Source organism: Pleurodeles waltl, chromosome 7 (genome assembly GCF_031143425.1).
Source record: "Pleurodeles waltl isolate 20211129_DDA chromosome 7, aPleWal1.hap1.20221129, whole genome shotgun sequence".
NCBI lineage: Eukaryota > Metazoa > Chordata > Amphibia > Caudata > Salamandridae > Pleurodeles > Pleurodeles waltl.
This window is the reverse complement of record NC_090446.1, coordinates 1151309987-1151332048: the sequence shown is the minus strand read 5'-3', so window position 1 is coordinate 1151332048 and position 22062 is coordinate 1151309987. Positions and strand designations below refer to the sequence as shown.

Sequence of the window (22062 nt, the reverse complement as noted above, 5' to 3'; positions counted from 1 at the left end):
TCCCCGCCGAATGACCGCCCCGCGGTCAAAAGACCACGGCGGCCATTCCAACTTTCCCGCTGGGCCGGCGGGCGACCGCCAAAAGGCCGCCCGCCGGCCCAGCGGGAAAGCCCCTGCAACGAGGAAGCCGGCTCCGAATGGAGCCGGCGGAGTTGCAGGGGTGCGACGGGTGCAGTGGCACCCGTCGCGATTTTCACTGTCTGCTAAACAGACAGTGAAAATCTTTGTGGGGCCCTGTTAGGGGGCCCCTGCACTGCCCATGCCAGAGGCATGGGCAGTGCAGGGGCCCCCAGGGGCCCCACGACACCCGTTCCCGCCATCCTGGTTCTGGCGGTGAAAACCGCCAGAAACAGGGTGGCGGGAAGGGGGTCGGAATCCCCATGGCGGCGCTGCAAGCAGCGCCACCATGGAGGATTCCCTGGGCCAGGGGAAAACCGGCGGGAAACCGCCGGTTCCCCTTTTCTGACCGCGGCTTTACCGCCGCGGTCAGAATAGCCCTGGAAGCACCGCCAGCCTGTTGGCGGTGCTTCCGCGGTCCCCGTGTCCGAATGTCCAGTTGCTAGAATGAGGAAGGAAGGAAATCGTTTTTAAGAAGAATTATGTTTAGGTCTGTTTTGAGAGCGTTTAAGCAGGTCTTAGTATTGGTGGCAGAAAATAAAGAGTTCCAGACTCTGGTTGTACAGCCACAAAAATATTTTCGAACGTACATATTTTTATTGAAAATAGCTTTTTCAAGTAATAAAGAGTCTCGGCCTTGGAGTTGCCGAGAACCGCCAGAGAACGCCCGTGTGTATTTTGGATGCGAATACGTTTATGAACAATACAAGGACAATCTTTGATTAGCTGTCTTGTGTTCACTAATTGTTTAACAAAAGAAAAATGTGATAGCTCTGTGAAAAGCATTGAAATGGCAAGACTAGTAGGAGCTGTTTTCCCACATTAAACCCAAAGTATGGAACAAACTCCCAGAACCCTTTAGTGTGAATCTGCCCCACCCCAGTTTCTGTATTGTTATAAAAACATATGTATATTTTTTAATGTGACTATCCTCAGCAAAGGTATCGCATCAGTTGTATATGCTTTAAGCGTCTTAGCGCCTAGAAACAGGTAACATATAGCTTTATTTTACAAGGGTAATTATCAATCTTGTTACAAGACTCGAAGCGCTTTGAAGAATGTATACATGAATGAGGCCGTGGACCAAATTTCGGTATAAGGGGACGGAACAACTAAGTGATATAAAATATAATTTCTACATACCGTAACGGGTGCTCTGTGTCTTATTAATATATAGTCACATCAGCAACTTCCCCAGAATCAGTGCTTAATTTGTGCTTGTTGTTTCCGGTGCTGAGCACCGGCACTTATGTATTTTTGAGGGCTGGGGCTTATTCTTCTGCCTCAAGCATTTGTTGCGAGCTATAGATAGATATGGGAAAGGCAGAGGAAGGGGGAAACGAAAAAGCGTCACAAAGGGAGAAAGTAGAAAGCTGTAAGAGTGAGCTGAAGGGACAGGAGGTGGCTTTAAATGGATTGAAGAGGCCTGAAATGGCTTCAGAATTACGCCGCCTCAGTATTCTGTGTTCGCACATTTAATTGCAGCAGCCGCACGTTTAAGAGAAGGGCTTTGGGCACTGGCACCATTTTATTTACAAATTCTCGGCAAAGCGGTTACTCCATCACATTGGTGACGAATATCCCGTCTGCCAAAATCTAAACACTGTAGAAAACAATGGTATTTTTATGTCGGCAGACAGGATATCCGTCACCATTGAGATCGAAATCAAGCCCTTAGTCCTCAAAAAAATAAACATGTTGTCATAAATATCTTGTCTCTGCGCATGAGTGTTCATTTGAGAAAAAAAATCAAAAAAATGAAAAGCCAGTTTTCGTTTCACTGTTTTGTTTGAACTGCAGCTGTAATTATGCTCTGCAACATGTCTTTCATCATGGCTGCTGGCTCTGGTAGGAGGTATTTTGACATCTCAAACTGTAATAAATTATTACAGTTGAGCAGCTACCTCATTTTGTTAGACACATTACAAGTCATGTGATATATGGGATAAAGTACCACCACTTTACATTATAAGTATACTGCAAGTCACCAAGGAGTTCCTTAACCATTTAGAGGAACGAGGCCAAAGACAGAGTTCATTTATAAGGTTATGGAACTTCGAGGTGACTTGCAATATCCATAGCATCTACGGCATGGATGCCGGTGGGTAGTTTATCCCATATAGTAAGTACATGGTCATGCCATCACCTTTCCCACAAGTCACTTAAAACCTTGGTGCGTAGCTCTTGCATATAAAAAGCGAGCATGTTTGCAACCATGAAGAATAAAAATAAAACCTCTAGTGCAAAATTAAACACATCAAAAATCTGTTAGTTATTTGTTTCAAACAGACATTAGAAACAGTTCAACACAAGTCAGTTTAAAAAAAAAAAGCTGCACTAGTTGGGAATATGTATAAACACGAAAATTATAGCTATTCTCTAAGGATTGCAAAATGTAAAAAGGTTCTCTCTGCTCGTCATTGTAAACTAAAAACGATAGCAGAAGAAAATCAAAGTTCTACATTGCTTTAAACAGCAGCTTTGTGACCTGAACTACCTTTTACCTCGGCTGCTACTCTGGCAGCAGGCATTGACATCAGAATTTGATTGCAATAACTTATAATAGTTGAATTCTGAAGTATTTTCTTTCTAATCGACGAATGGGTGCATCACAAGTCGCCGATTATAAAGAAATTAGCTTCTGGTGTTTATACTGGGATTACAGAATCCCATGTATTAAAAAGGGATAGCAGGCTCCCATTTATTATGTAAGATATTACAAGACACAGGTGTTCTGTCACCATGTAGAATAAAGATGTGGCATGCCAAGCTCCTTTATGGGGATTACATAGGTGTCTTGCCACATCCTTTATAAGGCCTAATAGTGGATATTTTATTCCTTATAATACACAACCGCAGCATCTCCCAAACCTCTTTTAAATCAATGCTCTCTTGCTTCCACTTATAAAAGGATCCCAAGACCATCACACATGAGATGGTAGGGCAGCCCTCTTGTGCTCTTATCTATACAGGGCATTGTTAGGCTAGAGTCGAGGCCACATGTTTACTTTCGTCATATTTTGTGTTTCAGCTCCTTCCAGCAGGGTGCTCTGCGGTTGGGATCCAAGATTCTGTTCGAGCAACCTGCGACAGTCCGTACAAACCAGGAGAATGTCAACAAAAGGTGAGTGGGTGAAAATTGTGGGTTTGTTGGCTCACCTCACATTTACAGCACATGCTTCACACCACCCCTGACCAACACCCATGATACCTGCCTCTAGCAGTCACCTATGTGTTTCTCTCATTATACTTCTGATTGTCAGACCACCTCACATATCTAACCACTGGTACCTTTCAGTGTTACTCAGACATGTCATCATTTGGCACCTCTCAACTACTGTCACATGTATCCCCTATGACAACTCCCTCTCATGATTCCTCACATATCTTACATGTGGTATGTGTTTTTCACCAGTCTTTAAAGGACTCACTTGTGGTACCTTCTTTCGAACACCTGTCACAGATCTCAGTTGTGGTACCTAGCTTTTGTCACAGCTCAAATATTCCACCCGTTGAGCCAACATCTAAATGCGCCACATACCTCTCACTTGTGGTACCTGCTTCTCAACACCCTCACATATCTTCCTATAGCAAATATATAATTAGTTGTATTGGTTGTATGTGATTTCATGGAAAAATAATTTAAGATAATATCATTACTAAGAATTGTTTTTCCTAAACTGTTAAATAGACTTTATGAAGATAAATGGCATTTATCATTCCATAGAAACCAATTTATACACCGCTTTTTTTTCAAATTGCCTTTTGTGAGCTTATTTTCTGAGGTTTGAATGTGATTTATCTTAAAAATAAGTTATTAATGTTGTTTTTTTGCATAGTATGCATAGATCTTTTACCCCGTACTATCTTGGCGTATGGGGAGAAAATCACCCAAACCCTACTTTTATGTCTAACGTTAACCAAGACCTTTTGATTTTACAAAAGTTATTTATGCAACATACTTACTTCAGTGCTTAGAGTCAGCCCTGTTTATCCGCTGATCTGTTGTGGTCATTCACGCAACATATCAGTCCACTTCAGACAGTTAGTAACTTCTCTGTCAGTAACAACATTTCACAAAAAAACCTTTCACAAGAAGCACTTTCACAAGAAGCACATCCCCAAACAAGTATTTCCTTTCAAGTGCCTAGCACTACTATGGCAATGTGGCTTTTTTGAGGCCAAAAATAGTTTTTGCTTTTAGCCAACTTTTTCTTTATAATGGCAAGGGCCCGGTAGCTCACCCAACAATTTATTTTTTAAAAACCATGCTAAAGTAAAACAAGTATTGTCAAAGCCATTAGGTCTTGCCTACAAGAGCTATTGACTTTTCCAATGTTTTGTAGCCATGTTGTAAAGCAATGAGGCTGCTATGCAGCATGGCTGAGATTATTTTTTTTAAAAGCACTATGAAGTGGCCAACTATAATGCATGGTTATTTTATTATAAAAGTGTGTTAGCACCTGCCACATCACATCGTTTTTTTTTTCGTTTTTTTTTTAGCTGTGTGCTCACCCGAGGCCACACAGAGGGAGGGAGAGAAGGGCAGGTAAGAGGGGATGGGGAGCATACAGAAAATGGAGGATGGACAGAGTAGATTGGGCAAGTAGGCAAAGAATGGCAGGAGAGCGAGGGGGCATGCAGATCAACTATGAAGGGTCCACAGGACAGGCTGGGGGCAAACACATGGACAATGGAGCGTTTTGAGGTAAAGGAGCATGGCAACCACACCAACAATGAAGAGGGGGTGGGAGGGCAAAGGCAACCACATGGACTACCGGAGAAGGGTTGGGAGGGGCCAGGGGTAAGAGGATGGACAACAGAGGGTGGTTGCGAGGCCGACAATGGAAGGTGGTTAGGAGGGGCATGGGGCAAGCACATGGACAATGGAGGGTGATCATGAGGGGCTCGGGGAAGTAAACGGACAATAGAGGATGGTCAGGAGTGTCTAGGGCAGTGGTTCCCAACCTGTGGTCCGGGGACCCCTGGGGGTCCACGAAGCCTTCTCAGGGGGTCCGCGAGAGCCTAGAAAATTAAAACATATTAACAAATATTGACAAATTAGGTCCCCAGCTTCCAGTAATGACTCAGGCGGGGGTCCCCAGATTCTAAATATGATTCAGTGGGGGTCCCTGGGTTCCATTAATGTTAAAGTGGGGGTCCACAGAAATCAAAAGGTTGGGAACCACTGGTCTAGGGCATTTCCAAAGGACTCTGAAATGGAACAAGTGTCTAACCACTAGGTACACTGCAGAAGCCAACAGTGCAGATGTATGAGCCTCAGGAAAGAAGACATTTATCCAGTCACTATAAGTAGGGCTAGTGGAATTATGCGGTAGGAGAGGAACAAATTATGCTGCAGGGTTGAATAAATTATGCGGCACGAGAAGGCAAATTATGCAGCATAATGTGGCACATTTTGTAATAGTATTACTTCTATATTTTGTCATTGTCAAACTTGTTAACCTGGTTTGGGCCTGTACCTCATTAGTACTAGTTTAACACCCAAATAAAGCAATATAGCAACAAAAATATAACTTTACAAAGGGCCTTCCACTGTACGTCAATGCATGCACTGCATTTTTGTAACTTTTGAACCGTTTGAGTTAGAAAATGTTTTTTTTTTTGTTAAAATCTGCATATTCTGCAGCAGACAAAGGATTATGTGACAAATGAGGCAAATGTGTAAGTATGCAAAAATCACCCCAGCCGCACAATCGCATAATTACAGTGGCCCTGATTTAGAGTGACTGGGCAAATGTCTCTTCTCCTGAGGCTCATACATCTGCTGCGTTGGCTGCGATGAATACCGAATTATGAATCAAGAATTGGTAAATTGTAATAAAAAATCCAAATAACTCAGCCTTGGTATTGAAAGTGATAATATATACGGATTTGCACCTTGCATTAAACCATGGATTCTAATTTCCGATTCGCAGAAACAACTGTGTGTACTCACTTCTCAAGTTCTTTGAACTCTGCCAGTTAGGAGGACAGTAACATTTTAAAGTCTGTGGGCCAAGATATGAAAGGTGTTTTTAGCAAACCGAGTGAGTTGTGACCCCACCTTCATTTTGTGATTTGACTGATCTAGTAATCCGTTATTTCACAAAATGCCCAATTTTAGGGATTCACAAAATCTCCTACCTCCTTAGTATTGATCAAGCAGGAGCCCTATAAAGATTCCCTGTGATCGGTTAACACGCATGTGCGGGAGCCTGCGAGAGCCGGAAGTCATTTTATTTTCTTTCACTGATTTTTTTTTTAAAGCAGACCTTTTTTTCCTTAAATGGACAGAGTCTGCTTTAAGTAAACAAATGCGGCATTCAGTGCACATATTCACAAGGTGAAAGCTGTCCCCTTGGCAGCTTTCACCTAACGAATAGTATGCAATTTCTCTTCAGGGATTTGGTATCAGAGCAATGGTTTTTGTCACAAACCATTGATATATTCCACTGCGATTCAGTAGGAGGAAGGGACGCCAACTGTGTACCCCCGTCTCATGTCAAAAATCGTAATCAGTTGAAAGGTGCATTTTGCGAGTCAGGAAGTCGACATCAATTTTTAGAGTTGCAAAGTCTGCCACTTTAGAGATCGCATATTACAATATGCCTTGGATGAGATGTGGGTGATACTTGGGCCTTCATTATCAATGTCTTTTAAGATTCCAGAGCAAACACCTTATTATACTGGGATCACGTTTCTTACATGTGGTTAGAAAATTACCACTACCAATAATTACCAGTTGTGATAAAGTCCACATCCCTGGATTACTTTGGGCAGGGGTGGTAAGTTCCACACCTGAAAACATTAGCAGTAAGCAGTGTCAAGTAGCACAAAGGAGGGTTCGCACGTTTTTGTTCTCCAGCCTGTGATTGGTTACAGGGTACACCACCAACACCCAAAAAATGCTTGATGCCACTGCAGCAGTCTGCGTTGGCCCTAATGTATCGCTCTGCCCTCCGCTGCCCGCTCCTGAGCTTGCAACCAGAAGTAGAGTGTCAAGATGGCTCTATCTCAGCAGGAAATTATATTTAGTGCTAGCATTACTTTATGAAGCTGCTAAGTATAACTGCAATGTTTACTACTGAAATTTCCTGTATCCACCTTTATGGCAGCTCAATTATGTGACCAGTTCCAACAGAAAACCCTACAAGTACAAACTATTCGTACGTGCACTCACGTATGTGGCAGATAGACGCTACAGCACTTGCAAACTACTCCACCGAAGTAAACTGCCTGCTACTCCTTCAAGCATATTGTCCCATTTGGCCATTGTCTTCCCCTCTATCACACCCCCTGCATCTTTTCCAAATGTAGTTTGCTGCCTCAATCTATCCCTGTAATTCATATAGGTTTCATCTCATTTGGCATTGCAGGCATTCATGGCATCCTGTGTCCCCAGGTCCACCTCCAACCTCCTCCGGAGCACACTCACCCACTATCCTCACAAACACAACACTAACTATCCCAATCCAACCTTTTTCCTACAAGTTCTTACAAGTTTTGTTCAGTCTACCAGCCATATTTCTTACAGCCAAATGATCTTTTACATCCACAAAATGGCCTTGATAAATGACATTTTTGACTTACTCCCCCCCCACACCTCGTCGTTCTAACTGAAACATGTAAGTGATCACACCGTCATTCAGATATCCAAGACTGCCACCCATTTAAGGGGTTAAAGCCAAATTAGTATTTGAAGCGTCACCCAAGACAACACACAATTAGACAGAGGCTCACCCATTTTGAAATGCTGGATGGCTTATAGCTTGTCTGAGAACCCCGGGCAGTGTTGATGTGCTCAGAATTGTCTACCTTTCAATTATGTATTTATTCAAGCTTCTTGAATATTAAATGCCACGTTTAGATTTGGAACGTAGGTAAAGAACCCAGCATACTAGACACGACCAGCCCAAACACAGGTGTACATGTACAATGTGGCATTAACTCGTGCGCTTTGCATGCTTGAAGTACCCATGTAGGACGTTGGCATATTGTTCATATAGGTTGCCTCTGAGATGCGACTCTTGCTAGTGAATATAATAGCATCCACCTAGTAAAAATGTTTTCACGTGGTCAGTACACAGGAATTGAGAAATTTGCATTAAATATAGAGCACTGTTAGAGAGTCACGTGGGTTTAGAAGAAGGATAAAGAGAAAGAGGTCCACGGTGAATAAGCAAGATTTGGCTTAAAGTCTGAGTCTATGAACTAAGCCTGTAGACCCGGTTTCACCTGAGGGATCCTAAGTACCCTAAATTCATGATTTGTGTTAACCTGTGGGATAGCTTAGCTCTGTCATGTCTTATAAAGGCTAGAAGCCTAGGACAAGTTGGGACCTCGCAGCGGGCCCCCCTAAGGGTTTGTTAGCCACTGGTTAACTGCACCTAGATGTCCTAATATGTGTGGGAGTTGTGGCAAAATAACACCAATGTTTGAGGAGACTGGCAACGTCCTTACTTGCACAATATGGAGCCCCTGAGGCAGCCTACAGGAGCATCTATAAACACTAGAAAATATGGGAAATCTAGGGAGAGGTCATGCAGTCTTCTGTCCCTCTCCCCCAATGCCCATTCACTGCCCTCTTCCCCCCAAAAAAAGACTTATGTTGAAAGAGGTCCTGTTTGGTCATGCAGTACTGCTGAAATCCCCAGCTAGTAAATGAACCTTGGTCTTATGGTTGACAGGTGAAAGTTTACTCCATCTCGTGAATATCTGTTGGAATTTTCCTGGACTCAACTCAAGGGCTGGGGGGTCTATGAGCCAAAGCTGCTCCTTCAGAGCTCGCCTGGGGAACTGCTATGGAGTAGGGGAACGTCTCGACAAAGATCCATGGTATCCCCACAGAGGTGCCCAATGACAAGTGCTCAGAATGCAGAGAGATGACATCAATTTGACCCACTTGCACATAAACGATTAAGGTATTATTCAAAATGTCCCACCTGGATAGAGCGAGTGCCCTTACTGTTCCTCAAACATTATTACAAATGATTTGTTGCTTATTTGACAAGGCAGCACCACGATTTAGTGAAAAGGTAAGCATAACTAAATGTTTGTTAAAAAGTCCTCAATGCCCTGGCCTTCGCAGTGCACTTCTAATCACTATCAACCTATCACCACTGCTCAGAAAGAAAACTACCTATAGTCTGGCTCGTTATCGTATAGGGCCAGAATGTCACAGTCAAGTGCACAAGACGCCAGTGCCCTTGCTAGTGTGCTTTCAGTCAGAGGAAAGTACAATTATGCTCTTGTCACGGAGAAGACACCGAATATTCAAACGTGAGCAGACAGAAGTTGTCATAACCACCGAAATGCTTAAATTGACATGATGAAGAAGTAGAGCTCATAACAATTTCTGGTTTCATTTCAGAGAAAAGGTACCAAACCCCTTGGAAGCAGGGAGGGCTAATATTACCCAAGAGAAGGTAAAGTAGAAGTTTAAAAAGTACCTTTAAAGTTCAATATCTTCTTTCTAGTTTTCTGCCCCTCTTTACTTTGTCATCTCCTCTTCCTTTCAATGTCTCACGTGCTTCTCTTCCTACTAAATCTCTTACTCACTATTCTTCCTGTCATTTTCTCTTACCGGCTACTCTTGCTCTTCGTTCACTCTTCTCACACTGGGTCATTATAATTTTTTGTTATTCTTTTTCTGCTTGTAATACTTTTCTTTCCTTTTTATCTGTTAACATAGCCTCGCCTCTCCTGCATCCCTCCCTCTTCTTTGCTCTCCAATTCACATGTTCAGCTACCTTCCCCTGATTTCTCTTTACCGTCCTTTTCCTCCCTTGTCTTCCTTTGACCGTCCCTTTCTCTTGTGTTCTCTAACTGGCTCATCCTCCTATGTTGTTCTCTTTTGCACTCATGATTCTGCCATCATTCTCTGATGACATCCTTTTCTTTCTTTTGCCCCATATCAGTTCCTTTCGGCTTAACCATTCTTTTATCAGCTTCTCTTCCTTCTACTATTCTAATATGAATGTCCTCCTGTCGTTATCAGCGCTTCTTCCTTTCATTGTTATTTTGTTTTCCCCTCTTTCTTTTATTCTCTAACACCTGTAGGTCTTCCTCTCTCGCTCTCATCGCTAGTGCCCTTTCCATTCCTTTCTCCCTCATTTTGTGCTACATGTTGATCTCGCCTTTCCCCTTCTTACCCATGAATCATATCCATCCTTTGAGCTAATTGAGCCTAATCTTCCTCTCTTCGCAGACTAGCTCCTCTTGCATCAATTCCCTGAAAGCCAAATTAAAAAAAGACAGTCAGTATGGCAGTCTCTTCAACTTGGACGTGCCAGTGTTGATGTGGGACAAACATTTGAAGTCATGGGATCGGTTGAAGAAGTGGAGCCCTCCCTATGGATGGAAGGATATTTCTCAATCAGGTAAGTGACTCCTAGCACACGTACACCCTGGGTGGGTTGAGGGAGAAGATCCTTCTCTGGGATCCTAATCACAGAAAGCCTACATCCTTATCATTAGAGAGCTGATCTTTTCAAATGAACAACTTCAAGGCACATTTACATCCAGATGAGGGGGCGCAAGAACACTGATCGCATCACTCACACTTATGTTGTGGATGTGAGACTGTACTGTAACTTCTGATCCTGAAGATGAGGTGGCCAGTACATATGGCATATTATTGTCCGGTGGACCTGGTAACCAACCTTCTAAAGGATGCTGGTTATGGCATGTCCACATCCAGACGTGAGAGGGCTAATCCACCTTCCCGCCCTCAGTGAAGCACGTTCAAGCCAAGGAGCAGGTCCTTCCCATTTGAGGATGGTTCATGGCCCTGCATCCTCAGAAAATACCCTATCCAATGCACCGTTTTAAAACGTAGCGCCAGATGTATCAAGGGGTTTTAACCATTCTGTGTCTATGGGAAAATGTATTCGTACATAAGGCCCTTAGTTCACAAATATTTAGCCAGGGTGGAATTTTTAGATATAAAATTAATCATTGTTGGTAGAGCTTTCTTTGAACAAAGGTATCTTCCACATAGCAGGCCTATATTGTCCCTGGGTCTGGCAAAGAAGAATAAAACCCACAACTTCCACAATTCCCTCTTCCATTCAAATAATGTACAATCCACTCCAGGCAACACACTGCCAGTGGTTGAGGCACCTCTGCTCTTGGCTGCTGCAGTGGAGGATGGGTGGCTCTACGAATTAACCTAGATGTATCCATCCCAATTTAAGTATAAGGATTGCGATATAACCAGATTCATGGTGAGAGAAAGGGGGCAAATACAAAGTATAGAAATGTCCTAGTGTGGGACAGAGCTCTGGTGGTAGACTCACTTAAAATAGGACACCGTGCTGTTCGGAATGAGGATTCCTCGTACTAACACAGTGACACACCAGAGGCATTTTCTGTAGAAGACCCCTCCAGCTCAGCCAATGCACTGCAAGCATTCATGTGCTTTCAGAACTGCAACCTGTTACTACATGCTCTACTGGCAAAGCAGTTAACAAGGTCCAGCAAAGCCCTGGCACTGCACCTTTGTCCTGCAGCTGTGTGTTTCAGCGCTGTCCAATGCAGGAGCCCACACATAGTTGTAACGCATGCCTCATTCACGACATACAGGCCTCCCTCCCATTTCATTACTGAGACACACACTAAGTGCTGCCATGTAGATGATCGACCAATTTCCTGATCTTCCTGTGCAGGAGCGCAAGCACGGTTATGCAAGTGCACATCCACCATTCCCTAAGCATGGGTAGCTGTTGCAGTGCTCACTCAGTTTTGATAACATATCTCAATTCTGGCCTGCTTGATAATATATCTCAATTCTGGCCTGCAGTGCCCGTTTGTCTTCCAGCGCAGGACGCCCACACAGCACTGATCTACATCTCATTCCCTGGCTCAGCCCCTAACTACTCTCCACACGGCTCTGACAATGCACAGCTGTCCCCATCAACAACGACCCCCTGCCTTTCCTACCCAGTTTTGCAGACTCTTCAGTTTCCCTGATCTTTCTCTCTGCTCTTCCTGCAACCGTCTTCTAATAAATTACAGTCCTTGGAATGAATGGGCGAGGAGGGATGAGTGGCCTGATCTTTTGACATTCTAATGTGTAAAGGCCACCAGTGTCTCTCTGATTTAATAACTTTTCCATCAAACGGTTCTAGGACAAAGGCTGCCATTGTAGCCTGCTGCCTGCGTTCTGGAAGCAGATCTCATTTCCATCTTCTTTCTACTCAGATGGTGCTTATATGATGCTCAATATCTGCCCCATGGGGGAGGTCTTGCTTCCCACCCTTGCCAACTGGGGCTTTTGTCGACAAGTATGAGTGATTCTCTTCAGAGGCCCTTGTTTTTTTGATGTAGTGGACCTTAAGGTTTTTAACGACCTAAACATTTAAATTCACACTGTGTTGTGACTACTTTGGAGGCATGCATGAAAAGTTCTGCTTTATAGGGAGCAGAACACGTCCAAACCCACTTCACATTGGCAGGGTAGGAAACTCACGAAGAGAATGGCATAGACATTGGAAGCAGAAATGACTGAAACCATGCTCTGCTATCTTGTAGATAGCAGGTAAAATAGACGTGACATTCAAGAAACATTCCACCTCTTTTAATGCTAGATGCTGGTTAATCCGAAGTGGGGGCTCAGACCAAATCTTTGATGCTTGCACCTTCGTTGGTCCAAAAGGTCTTCTCTGGGAGTCTAGTTAGGCAAAGCCTAACCGCATGCCCCAATATTTGCACGTTAGTCATAAGAGCACATGACCCTTTTTCCCTCTGGCATTGGGGCCATGCCATATTAGCTGCAGTGATCACACTGAATCCAGATCCACTTGAATTATCTATCTAACCCTTAGTTTTTAGCCATAGTACTAAAATCCAGTTCTCCAGATCAATTAGAAGGTGCCTCCAGTCCCAACAAATGTTGCTTTAGGACTTATCAGAAACACTTAACACTTATTGCCACTTTTGCTCCCACAGAGGATGCCAGATAACTTATCTCTTTTTTTTGTTAGGCAAATTTTATTGAGTTTTGAATACCAAGTAATCCTAATAATGTAACAGAACAAAAACAATTTGAAAGCTTTGTGCATGTCATCCTGGTCCCACCCGCTCCTCCCCTCCCACCTCCTTACAAATTAAAGCATGTGATTTGATGTAAAAGTTACAGTCAATGTCAACTCATAATATTTTCACCGTTTACTTCAAATTTCAGAACATTTTGCAGGGAATTCCTGGGCAGCGTAGATTGGTTCCTCTTGTGCGCAGCAGTCCATACCACCATGCCATATTTTCTGCTTTAGAGGAGAAGGTTGATGGCAAATTCCGGCTATGCCTCTTCTGGCCATCCGGGATCTCAGACCAATCACAGCCCTATCTCCCCTGGACTCACCCACTCCGTCCAACACACCCAACAATACTTTCTTTGGCGGTAGTTGTAAAGGGGTCTCCGAAACTGCCAGGAGAGTGGCTGCAACTCTGGACCAGTACTGGGCTATTTGGGGGCACAACCATACCATGTGGAAGAAATCTGCTAATGGATATTGACAGCAAGAACATCTAGGGTCAACAAGGATTTTCTTTTATCCTGACCTCCGAGGAGTCATGTAGGCTTGATGTAAGTAGTGCCATTGGATCAGCTGCAATTGGGCAGAGATTGCCAATTCCCTGGGGGCCATACAGGCCTCCCGCCATTCGGCCTCCTCCAGCTCACCCAGCCATTCCTCCCACCTCTGACAAAGGGTCTCCAAGGACCCAAATGCATTATTTACCAGGCTTAGTATAGTTGGGATACATCACCCTCTCTAAGCCTGCAACCATGACATAAAAGGGGGCACTTGAATTATTGGAGCTATTGGCAGTGATTTAGCCAGGTTGTATAGTAGCGTACCAGCAGGACCACACTGGACGGCGGCGAAGCCGCGGCCCTCATCCTCCTGGACCTCTCAGCCGCATTCAACACCGTCTTCCACCACACTCTACACACATGCCTCAATGACGCAGGAATCCTCGACAGAGCTCTGGACTGGATCACCTCCTTTCTCACCAGCAGAACTCAGAGAGTCCGCATCCCTCCATTCCGTTCTGAAGCCACCAAAAGTATCTGTGGCGTACCAAAGGGTCCATCCCTCAGCCCGACCCTCTTTATCATCTACATGGCTCCGCTCGCTATCATCGTCCGATCTCACAACCTCAACATCATCTCATACGCTGATGACACCCAGCTGATCCTCTCCCTCACCAAGGACCCCGCACCGCCAAGACCAAACTCCATGAAGGAATGAGGGCCATCGCCAAATGGATGAAGAACAGCTGCCTGAAACTGAATTCCGACAAGACTGAGGTCCTAATTTTCAGCTCCACCCCCTCCACATGGGACGACTCCTGGTGGCCTGCCACACTGGTAACCGCACCGACACCCACTGACCACGCACGTAGCCTGGGATTCATCATGGACTCTTCACTATCAAAGTCCCAGCAAGTCCATGCCATCTCCACCTCCTGCTCCAACACCCTCCCCATGCTTGGGAAGATCTACAAATGGATCCCAGCGGAAACCAGAAGGACGGTCACCCAAGCCCTCACAAGCAGCAAGCTGGACTAGGGCAATGCCCTCTACACAAGAACAACAGCCACACTCCAGAAAAGACTGCAAAGCACCCCGAACGTCTCCTTCATCCTGGACACCCCTCACCACTGCCACATCACAGCACACCTGAGAGACCTCCACTGGCTCCCTGTCAACAAGCAAATCACGTTCAAACTCCTCACCCATGCTCACAAGGCACTGCACAACACTGAACTATAATAACTGAACAGATGGCTCTTCTCCTACACCCCGACCCCTCAGCTTCGCTCCGCAGACCTTGCCCTCGCAACCATCCCACACATCCGCAGATCAACCGCCGGTGGCAGATCTTTCTCCCACCTCGCTGCCAAGACGTGGAGCACTCTTCCCACCCACATGCCTCAGACTAAGGACCTACTTACCTTCAGAAGACATCTCAAGACATGGCTGTTCAAGCAGTAGCAGCCCCCCACCCCCAGTGCCTTGAGACCCTCACAGGTGAGTAGTGCGCTCTACAAATTCTCTGATTAATTGATTGATTAAACATGCCTATCAATAAACGGGCATCAAATGGGTTGAAATCAGGGAGCTCTTGCACCTCAGCCGTATACACAGCTAGGATGTGGCATATCTGTAAATACTGGGGAAACTGAGGGGGGGAGAACTGGGCCTGAAGGTGAGCAAATGAATACCTGGTGGATCCACACTAAACATCTGATAGTGTGGAGATCCTGATTGAATCCCATCTCTTGAACTCTTGCTGTTTCGCCAGTTGGAACAGTCGCCGTCCTCATCATAGGGGTGTCTGCCCCATCAGGCGTCCATGCCAGCCCACGAAGCAGAGGGCACCCTTCATATGAGACAGACTACTTTAGGGGCCTCTGGGACAGTTAAGTGGAGGGGACAGCCATATAAGTAGTGCATCACTCCATCCTGTCCCATATGACAAAGCTCTAGTTGGTAGGCTGGATCATCCCAATAAATCATCAGACAGACGTTTACTACTAAAAGATGGGAAGCCCAATAGTATAGGGGGATGTCCACCGCCCCAATCCCACCTCCTCATAAACTGATCGAGGATAGGTAACCTGAGCAATCCAGGGAGGACGACTGCACCAATGAAAGAATCAGAGGAGTGCCACCACTTCAGTAAACCAAGTGTTCGGTATAAAAAAACAGAAAGTTTTGCACTGTATATAGGTATCGGGGGACAATCATCATCTTTATTTGAGCAGCTCTGCCAAGCAGATTCAGTGGAAAGTCCTGCCATACCACGAGGGCATCCCTAGCACTATGCAGGAGTGGGGCCAAATTAAGGGTCCTAATGAGATCTGGCACAATTGCTATGTGTATTCCTAAGTATTTAAAGCAGAGGCTTCAGCCAGGAAAGCCCGCACTCCATGCCTATGATGCAACATCCCCCCCTCAGCAGTATCAGAAGTGATTTGTCCCTGTTGAGGTGTATGCAGCAAAGGCCGCTGCAATGTCAGGGGCCGCAGAGACTACATCTCCGGTCGTATCCCTCACTGCCAGAATAAACCAGAAGGCCATGTCCCTGGTTGCCAGCCGATATAAGAGGGAGACGTTCTTGTCACCATGTTCATAAATGCATTGGGTAGTTTTCCCACCAAAACAGCGTGCCTCACAAGTGACCAGTTGTCACAAGGAGTTTCTACATAGGTCGAGCTGACGTGTAAGGGCTTCAGAGGTGGTCCAAGCAATCACAGTCTCATTGGCAAGTATACGATCCTCCAAGTCTGCGATGTCACATTGCTTATCCCTGTCCCTTTGTTTAAGGTAGCTTCTTGTTTGCCCCAGGGTTGTTGGTTTGCTAGCCTCCCACAAGGTACCAGGTCACCGAACGGACACTGTATTAGTTTCAAAGTAGAAGGATAGCCCCTCTGATGAATGTTCACCTAGGCCCTCATCCATTAGGAATCATACATTCAGAGGCCACATAGGATGAGCATGTGGAAGCGCTGTGCCCAGCCAAAGGAGTTGGGGAGAGTAGTCCGAAATATCCTAAGGGAGCATCAATGTGCCTGAGGGTGAGAACATATCTGTTGGAGAAAGAAAAATGTAATCAATCCAGGACATTGACCTGGAGAATGCAGATGTGTGAGAGTATTCTTTAATTTGCGGGTTCTAGACCATCCAAACATCATAAAAAACAAGAGAGAAAGTCCAATTAGTCATGGAGTGGAATTGAGCCCTACAATCACGAGAGACAGGGCCAAAGACGTCAACAGGGGTGTCATGGACAGCATGAAAGTCACCTCCAAAAGTCAGGGTTCCGGAGGGCAGGCCAGTAACCAGCTGAGTCAAGTCATGGAGCATCTCTGTCAGCAGGTGGGAAGGAGCATACACACAAAGAAATTAAAGAAATGATAGGTTTTCCCCTCCATCTCGCCAAATATCCCCATATATGTATGTATGTAAGGGATCCTATATTGTCTGAGTGCCCACCATAGGGAAGGATTTGTGGAGGAGGATCACTGTTTCTCGTGACCCCCCTGCTAAAGCCTGCATGAAAGACCCGGTTATATCTAAATCTACAAAGGAAGGGGCAATTTGTACCCATAAGGTGGGTCTCTTGTAACAAGGCCACTCCCAGGCAGTCAGGTAAAGAAATCTGAGGACAGTGGTACTCTAAATTTGGTCTAACAGACCGTTTGCGTTCCAGAAGAGGAGACTTAAAGCCATTGTGGCTGAAGTCTGTATAATAGGGGTGGAGCCTCGACACGACCGCACACAGGGTCTTAAAGGGGACCAGATCTCAGCAGGGAGCATGCAACCCAAAATTAAAAACAAATTGATAAACCATGTTCAAAGCAAAGAAGCAAGTATTGCAATAGCAGACACCCCCAACCCTCACCACCCAACATCTGCCGCCCAACAATAGTCCCCAACAGGCAGAGAAAACATGAATGGGCATTCAAAGAGGACCTCCTCAATACATATGGATCAGCACAAATGATATGAACACTGGTAAACACCCTAGGTCAAGGGTGATTGTAAGATTCTTCTCAATCACAGTAAGATTCATGGTGAAGTAATTCAGGGGTTTGCATTGTTTGAGGGTATGACATCTTCCGTCTCCAGTGAGTCTCAGGGTTGTATGTGGTAATACTGCCCTGAGGGGGCCAGAAACATCTCAGGGCGTTCAGAGTCCGATGACGCGGGTGACCGAGCGGGGTGCCCCCTCCCGCCCCTGGTGTTATTGTGTCAACAAGATCTGGAACAAGGAGTGGTCAACTTCAAGGGCCGTGGGGCGCCTTGTATATTGTCTCATGGAGGCCCATGCCTGCGACGGGAGTGCTGCTCTGTGGCCTACTACCAGGCCATCTCTTCAGTATTGAAGAAGTAAGTATGTGAACTCTGCACCACCCGCAGCTGGCTGGGAAAAGCAACATGTAGGGGACAGACATGGGCCTGAGCTTTTGTTTCATTGCCTCAAAGGATTTGCATTGCTGCTGGGTCACCTTTGAGTAGTCCGGAAAAATCATAATGTGCTCGGATTGGTAATGGAGCTTGCTGTAGGTACGAGCCGCGCACAGGATCGCATCTTGGTCTTGAAAGTTGAGAATGTGAATTATCAGTGGGTGGTGGTAGGTCCCTGGGGGGGTGTTTCTGAGTTAGAGACAAAGGTCGTTGAGCTGAGGATTTCCACTTCCTCAGGATATCCTACCAGATGGAGGTTATTCACAGAGATCAATTTTCAGCATCCTCTGCTCCGGTTTCAAGGGCTCAAACAATCAACAGAAGAGCAGCCATTTAGAATTTAATGTCTGCAGAGTCACATTCAAGAGTAGATACGTGGTCTTCCACCTTTGTCACCCAAAAGAGATGGAGATCCTGTCTTAATAGGGGCAGGTCCACAACGACCGCTCTATTTTGGATTCTGGGGCCTCCTTGGATGCCTGAATAGCTAATAGAATGTGCTGCACATCCAATGATACACCACCCGTTGATGAGGTGTCCTCCACCACAGACTTTTTAGACTGCTCAGGGGTCAGTGGTGAATTTGTCAATCTTTGGTTGGGAGTTCGGTGGAAAAGTTTGTCTTTCCCCATTTTGGTGCAGTTCAGGCGAGTGTGTTGGGTCGGGACCCACCAAGGGCGCTATGTCTCCAGGGTAGTAGAGGAGGTCTATGGCATAGGTGCATTAGAGAGTCTCAGAAATTCCAGTTCCCTACACTGTGTTAGTATAGGTCGGGATGCGCCTCCACCTGGCCCGCTTGCCCCTGTGGTATAGCAGCACGAGCAGCTGGTGGGATGTGTGAGGCGTGGATGAGGATCAGGTGAGGGCGCGGTACAGAGCCCAAGTTTTCGGAGGATCACAGAGCCTGTGGGTGGTGGAGAAGAACTGGGCAACTGGAAAGCAAGCAGAAGGTGAAGTGGTGCTGTCCAGGTGTCTCAGTCATGCACGTTGAGCATTCTTTCCCACTGTGACCCTGACCAGGCTAGTAGATTGGGGAGCTTTGGTAGGCAATGGTGGGGGGCAGGGACTGTGAAGCCCTAGGAGGTGAGATGTAAGTCAACAGGCATTATGTGTAAGACCCAGCACCTCCAGTACCTTCACTGTACAGGTGATGAGACTGATCTATGCAGGAATCCCAGTGAAACACCTACAGCGACTCCAACGCATCCAAAACGCCTCAGCCCGACTCATCACCAACGCACCCCGCCACAGCCACATCACCCCTCACCTCAAAGGACTCCACTGGCTCCCCGTCAACAAAAGGGTCACCTTCAAGCTCCTCACCCACGCACACAAAGCACTCGACAACGCCGGCCCCTCCTACCTCAACGACGGACTCAACTTCTACACCCCGACCCGCCATCTACGATCCGCGAGCCTCGCCCTTGCCACCGTCCCCCGCATCCAACGAGCCTCCTCCGGCGGCAGATCCTTCACCTACCTCGCCGCCAAGACCTGGAACACGCTCCCTACCTACCTCCGACAGACTCAAGACCTACTCGCCTTCAGAAGACTCCTCAAGACCTGGCTCTTCGACCAGCAGCAGTCCCCCCCTCCCCCAGCGCCTTGGAACCCTAACGGGTAAGTAGCGCGCTCTATAAATTTCTGTGATTGATTGATTGATTCTCACATAACATGTCTCTCTGGGTGGAGGTTTCCTTGTTCTATTATCAGTCACTAGAATCCACCAAATCTCACATAGTCAGATACTATCTACTCTGCCTTCTTTTTCAAGGTTGATGTATCACTGTTCATCAACAAGAACAGCAAAATCATGATCCTAACATCGGATGACAACTTCAAATATGTGTATCCCCATTTTCCGACTTTGCTTTGCACATAGTAATCTCTCAAGACTACACACCTTCCCTCTCAAAAAAACAGATTCTACCACTGATATACATTGGCACTATTACCAACCCTCCAAGCTCCCTTGTGATATCTCCCCTTCCTTTTAACTCATCAAATCCTCTCTTAGAACTCTTAAATTAATTATCCTGTCCTCTGAACCATCTCTAATGTGAGCCCCTTCCCACCTCACCTATCCGATTGACCCAACTAACACACTCAAACCCCTCTCCAACTATTCTTTTCAGGGATTATTTATATCCCCAGCCTCCTCTAATGCTTTGGTGGAAACATCTGTCACAGATGCTATCTTTTCCTAACTCCCAACCCTTTTTCAAACCAATTTTTTTCCACATGTATCACCATATTCTTGGCTTCCACAAATCAAATACCAAGCAGTACCCAAATTAGATTCTTACCCACCATCTCTTAAGCTTCAACACAGTTCATAACATATGGGGATACCTGAGGAATGAAGGTCACTGTTACCAATAGCTCTTTTAAATCTCTAGCTGTGCTCCACATCCACACACAATATCGAATTGATCTTAGATATACTCATACTCCAGAACGGGCTCTTCAAAACTGAGTCCTGTTGATTAATTGACCATTTCTTAATTCTTTTCTCTTTTCTCTTTCTTGAACCTGAGTTGCTTGTCCTCCTAGAGAAACAAGAGATCATTGTGATAATAGCCCAATACAATGAGAGCGTGTCAGAAATCTTGAAATGAACTAGGCCAATAGAAGAATCCTTAGTGCACTAAAATCCTGAGTAAATATACAAAGTCCCTCAGGGCTATTACATACATCTCTGCTATTATCCCTTAACTAAATTCTTTTAAAATCTCTATCGGGATCATGGAAATTACAAAAAACAACAACTCTAGATTGATTTGAATACAAACAGATCTAGCCAAAGAACTTCTGAAATCATCAAGCCAACCATGAATCAAATTCTACTGCTTAGTCATTTCATAGAAAAATACTATTTTTGAAAGAGAAAGTCATAAAACTCGAAACGTTCCTATCACTCACAATAAATGACCACATTCTTAACTCACCAGCTAAGAAATAATAGCTGTGGACATCTTTATAAGAGATCGCTATGAGCAAACTGTTTAACATTATAAACTGGGTGAAACACTTGTTTCACCTCATTGACCCAATTCTAGGCAAGACACAGGCCCCTCTGTTGAAGGAACCTGATCAATACATTTCTGATTCTGGATTATTAATCTGAGATCAAGTAATCCTTCTCCTACAATAATCCATCAGAACACCAATAGAATCTGAACAACTTCACCTGCCCTGTGATAGACATAGAAAGTCCTAGAAAGTCATGTAGCTACACAGCTAAAATAATCATATAGTAATCAATTTATCTGACAACCTTCAATAGGGTTTTATAATTGGTGTGTAGTACCAAGACCACCAATCATCAGATATCAGGTGTTCAATTACTCTTACTAGGAAAAGGGGGCTTTTGTTCAACTATCCTTCACTTAGCTCAACTCTTGTGAACTTTTCTTAGGAAACGCAGGGGAAAAAATTGAACAGCCCGCAGATGCTTCTCCTCAGAACTGCAACCAGCAAGTAAAAATATGCAGTACAATGCTAGCACCCTCTTGGATTCACTTTCCTTGGGGAGTCATTCTGTCCCCTTCTCTGTTCAATCTTTCTCAAACATTCAAACAACCTTTGCCACCTAAATGAGAATTATACTCAGCTACATCTGTCTCGTCCCCAAGCCCCATACCCCTGCTCTGACTCAGATTCTTGGTGATATGCAATCCTCTTTTCTCAACCTCAAATTAAAGCCTGAAAAACAGAGAACCACATTTGTATCTTGGTGAGAGGGAACTCCAGCAAAATGGCTTTGGAGTTCCTTCCCTGCCAAGACAATGATCCATCCACCTGTCCATTTTAAATGCAGGCAGACCATAGTTTGACGACTTTTTGGCTGTATGTCCGCCTACCTGCTTTAGAAGGGTGCACATATAGCCATTTTTAAACTCCAGTCACTGCCAGGAAAAAGCTGGCAGTAAAGGGCATTGGTATGTAGTCTGCGTCCACCCCCT

The 22062-nt window shown here is 45.2% G+C and overlaps 1 protein-coding gene across 1 annotated transcript in view; it reads left to right on the top strand.

Annotated features, from left to right (window-relative positions):
• The window catches only part of ST6GALNAC2 (ST6 N-acetylgalactosaminide alpha-2,6-sialyltransferase 2), a 242624-nt gene that overhangs the window by 144293 nt on the left and 76269 nt on the right, over positions 1-22062 (top strand). The window contains exons 2-4 of the mRNA XM_069200236.1: positions 3149-3241; positions 9491-9545; positions 10328-10499. Of these exons, the coding sequence (XP_069056337.1) occupies positions 3149-3241; positions 9491-9545; positions 10328-10499 (320 nt within the window). The remainder of the gene's footprint in view (positions 1-3148; positions 3242-9490; positions 9546-10327; positions 10500-22062) is intronic.